Source organism: Dromiciops gliroides, chromosome 3 (assembly GCF_019393635.1).
Source record: "Dromiciops gliroides isolate mDroGli1 chromosome 3, mDroGli1.pri, whole genome shotgun sequence".
Taxonomy (NCBI): domain Eukaryota; kingdom Metazoa; phylum Chordata; class Mammalia; order Microbiotheria; family Microbiotheriidae; genus Dromiciops; species Dromiciops gliroides.
Genome location: NC_057863.1, coordinates 152,727,043 through 152,731,433, shown reverse-complemented (window position 1 = coordinate 152,731,433; position 4,391 = coordinate 152,727,043). Strand labels below are relative to the sequence as shown.

Here is a 4,391-nt window from a genome sequence, read left to right as displayed (position 1 = left end):
ACCCACACCGCCCCCCCCCCCGCCCATCATCCCAGTCTGCTGCTGTCAAATGAGAAAGCCAACAAGAAAGACCCCAACACTTCCGAAGCAGAAAGCCCCTCTTTGGCACTTCCCTATTCTCAGCCGCCGGGATCCACACTGAACTTTGTGGGCACTCTAGGGCGCAACTTTCGTGGCTGGTTTTAAACAAGGAAGAAAAGATTAAAGAGGAAAAAAAATCAGTGCCCAACGGCGGACACCAGCGAAAAAGGAAGAAAAACGACGAGCGAGAGCAAAACGAAAGTTGCACCACCCCGGGGTGGGGGACTATCTGCTAAGTTATCACTCCCGGGAGGATACATTGCAGGCAGCTTGGTCCGGAGTCAGGGGGACCGCTGGGACTGCGGAGCAGTGTCTCTGGTCTGGGACCCATCCTCCCACTGTTTTTCCCCTCCTTCTCCTCCCGGACTCGGGAGCCACAGCGCCGAGGTCAACGAAGTTTCCCGCAGCTACAGCGCCTGGACTGGTTTCCCTCGAGCAGCCAACATTGATTTTCTCCGGGCCGAGGGCGGAGGCGGAGGGGGCGAGGGACCCGGCGGCGGCGGCGGCAGCCGGCAGTGCGGGGGGGCCGGCTGCGGGCTGCAGCCGCTGCAGGCGGAGAGCATGTCCAAACCGGTGGACCACGTCAAGCGGCCCATGAACGCCTTCATGGTGTGGTCCCGGGCCCAGCGCCGCAAAATGGCCCAGGAGAACCCCAAGATGCACAACTCGGAGATCAGCAAGCGGCTGGGGGCCGAGTGGAAACTGCTCACGGAGTCGGAGAAGCGCCCCTTCATAGACGAGGCGAAGCGCCTTCGGGCCATGCACATGAAGGAGCATCCCGACTATAAGTACCGGCCGCGCAGGAAGCCCAAGACCCTGCTCAAGAAGGACAAGTTCGCCTTCCCCGTGCCCTACGGCCTGGGCGGCGTGGGGGACCCGGAGCACCACGGGCTGAAGGCGGGGGGCGGCCTGCACGGGGGCGCCGGGGGCGGGCTGGTGCCCGAGTCCCTGCTAGCAAACCCAGAGAAAGCCGCGGCCGCCGCGGCCGCCGCCGCGGCGCGCGTTTTCTTTCCTCAGTCCGCAGCGGCGGCCGCCGCCGCCGCCGCCGCCGCGGCCAGCAGCCCCTACTCTCTGCTGGACCTGGGCTCTAAAATGGCAGAGATCTCCTCGTCCTCCTCGGGGCTCCCCTATGCGTCCTCGCTGGGCTACCCGACGGCGGGCGCCGGTGCCTTCCACGGGGCCGCCGCCGCAGCTGCAGCCGCCGCCGCCGCCGCCGGGGGGCACACGCACTCGCACCCCAGCCCCGGCAACCCGGGCTACATGATACCGTGCAACTGCAGCGCCTGGCCGAGCCCGGGACTCCAGCCGCCCCTCGCCTACATCCTGTTGCCTGGCATGGGCAAACCTCAGCTGGACCCTTACCCTGCGGCCTACGCCGCGGCCTTATGACCCAGCGCGGGGCGCAGCAGCAGCAGCTACAACCGTGTGTAAATATCTGTACAAATAGGGGGTGGCTTTAATAATGAGGTCTCAGCTATACAGCCGCGCATGTACATATGTATAGGTATGAGCTATGTCCTCTTCCCGTTTCCTCCTTATTGTGATTGTCTGTATATATACGTATATAATATGTATAGGTACCCGAGTCGAAGATGAAAGTGATGCGCGAGTGTGAAATATGTATGAGCGTGCGGATGGTTGTTTGTTTACAAGATCATTTCAGACCGTCACTTCTACCGCAAACTTTTCTTGAGGGGCGGTTGTTTTCCTAACATCAGTGGTGCCCTGCTATGCACTTCTGTACCTGTTGCGTATTGCCCATTAGGGTTGAGAAAAACAGTCTTTAAAAGTTGATTTTCCTTTGTTTTTTTCTTTCTTTCCTATTTTCTTCCTTTCTTTATTACTTCTGCTCAATGCTGCATGCATTCTATTCAAGTTTCCACCCGAAATTGCCTTTTGACCAACGTGGGAAAACTCATCTGTTACTTGTTTCGCGGAGCTGTGTTGCTCTGGGCTACCTTGTTTCCCTATCTGAACTCTGCAAATGTCTTTTCCCCCCAACGAGCAGAACACCCAAACAAGATCCATTCTTGACAGGTGATGGACACAAATCTGGCATTTGTATATGAAATAATCTCTGTTTCCTTTGTTTACCACGTCCTATGCAAATTGGAACAGGAAACACAGAAAAAGAAATAGTATGTAAGGTAGAGAGTTGTCACTTGGATCTTTGGGGTTTTTGTTTGCTTGTTTGTTTTTTGTTTTTCTGTTTTTAACACACTGTACGACTTTAGTTCACTTTTTTGGACTCCGGTCACAACTTAAAGGGGTTGGGTGGGAAGGGGCACAGCTCTTATTTTTCCATTACCATTAAGTTTCAATTTAAGACTGTAAATTTGTACATGTCAATGGAAACGTTAGGTCTTTGATCGAGAATGTGTTATTTACGTTGTCCTAAATTTGAGTCAGTTTTAGACTCCAGCATTTTGATCGAATTTCAAAGTCAATTTTTTAAAATTGCGGGACCATTTGAGGATCGCAATTTGATGTAAGGTTAAATCAGACTTTTTGTCTGAGTGATAATTATATATTTATTATTTAGCAGAACTGACAAATAGCATTGTTTTGACAGATGTCTATTCTCATTTTCAAATCGCCTTTATCTGCCAAATTTGAAGTGTTTCAATGTGCTTTGAAGTTCCCTACCTGATTAGCTTATTTTTTAGAACACCAGCAATTCAATTGCAGATGATGATAAAACACATTTTAGAAAAGAACCTTCCTCAATTATAGTTTTTTGTTTACTTTTGTAATGTGTATATTTTGACTGTTTGTGAATGAAGCTGGCTAACATGTATTTAGTTTCATTTTGGCTTTATGTAATATAAAGTAAAAAAAAGCTTAAGTATTGGTTTTAACATTTAAGTGTAAATGGTTTTCTTGTGTGACCTTCTAATTTAATATTAGACTCTAAACTATATCTGTAAATTAGAATCCTACTACCACTCTGTTCATTTTTGAACAAAGAGTTTAAATAAAGCCTGAAGCAGGGAAAAGAGAAAATCCTCTATTTCTTGTTGAGTTACTAACAAGATTTTTATCTGAATTGCCCTTACGAGCCTGGTCCAGGTGAAGTGTAAGGTATCCTCCAAAGGCAGCCTTTGTTTCACTTTTGAATAGATTTACTAGGAAATCTAAATCAAGCCATTGTTATTCAGAGCCAAAAACCTGATTTATCACATTTTTAATCGTGAATAGGAAAGAAGATAAAACCCCAAGTAGTTGTATTATCTTTAAAAAAAAAAGGGTATTCATGAACCAGTAGAACAGAGCCCATTGAATACATTGAGACCGTTCAAAGCATTTCATCGGTTTCCAGTAACATTTTAAGAGTGGAAAGTTGCCTGACCACTTTATCTTGTTAGCATATGAGCCCCACTACTTAAATCAGTGTAATTTGTTCTTGTATCTGAGTGTATTCCTTATTTACACTTTAAGGTTTTATTTGGAATTGTAATGGGTACTAACTACAACATTAAACTCTTGGCCTTTTTACAGCTTTATTTTGCCAACCAAAAAATACATTTAAAATAGAATTATAGGCAAATGTTGAAGAGTGAAAGTGAATTTTCTAAGCTGCAGAGTCCAGAAAGGTAAAAGATTTGAAATAATAGAGGATTGTTATTTTTTTAGGCAAGACATTTTAAGTGATCAAGAAATGGAGAGTGAGAAAAATCAACAGCCAAGGGTCATTTTTTGTTGTTGTTGTGCATACAAAGATTGCTTTCCCTAAATTGCAGGGCCTTTTCCTCCTCTAAATATTCAATCATCCCAGAAACCTCATCTTTATATTCAACCTAAGTCTTTAAACTTGTATTCCCCAACCTGGATTTTTTTTTTTTTTTACATCATGAAAGTTTTGGAAATGGCAAAATAGACTCTGGTGGTTTGACCCTGTTTCACTAATTAAAACAATCCCTCTCCTGTTATTCCCTGAGCTCTTTGCAATATTATAAGTTAATTCATATGGTTCTGAGCGATTATGCAAAACTAATTTGGACTGTCCAGGGGTAATTATCCCTGATACGGTTAATTAAATCCTTTCAAGGCTTCGCCTTTCCCTTTTGTAGCAGCCCATCATTTCTCAACACGGAACTTCCTGCTGCTCCCTGGAAATCACCCCAGCCCTAAATCTTAGTTACCTCCCTGATCCTTCCAGCTCCATCCCAACCAACCTGAGGATTCCCCCGCCCCCCTCCTCCCTTCTTCCCTCTTTTCTCAAAGATCAGTGTTTTCTGGGTGATATGCTCCTAAGTGATGATGAATGGGAAGAGATGGGTACGGCAAAAGTTGGGGGAGGGGGGAGAGGA

General features: G+C 46.8%; 1 protein-coding gene across 3 annotated transcripts in view; it reads left to right on the top strand.

The window, feature by feature from the left end:
* Positions 1 to 516: 516 nt before the first annotated feature.
* SOX21 (SRY-box transcription factor 21) overlaps positions 517 to 4,391 on the top strand; it is a 25,066-nt gene continuing 21,191 nt past the window's right edge. For 2 of the 3 annotated variants that reach the window (XM_043998107.1, XM_043998108.1), the window contains exon 1: positions 517 to 1,504. In XM_043998107.1, coding sequence (XP_043854042.1) covers positions 643 to 1,470 — 828 coding nt within the window. In that variant the 5' untranslated portion in view covers positions 517 to 642 and the 3' untranslated portion in view covers positions 1,471 to 1,504. Of the gene's footprint in view, positions 1,509 to 4,391 lie in introns of all 3 variants that reach the window. The other variant, XM_043998106.1, reaches the window with a different exon arrangement.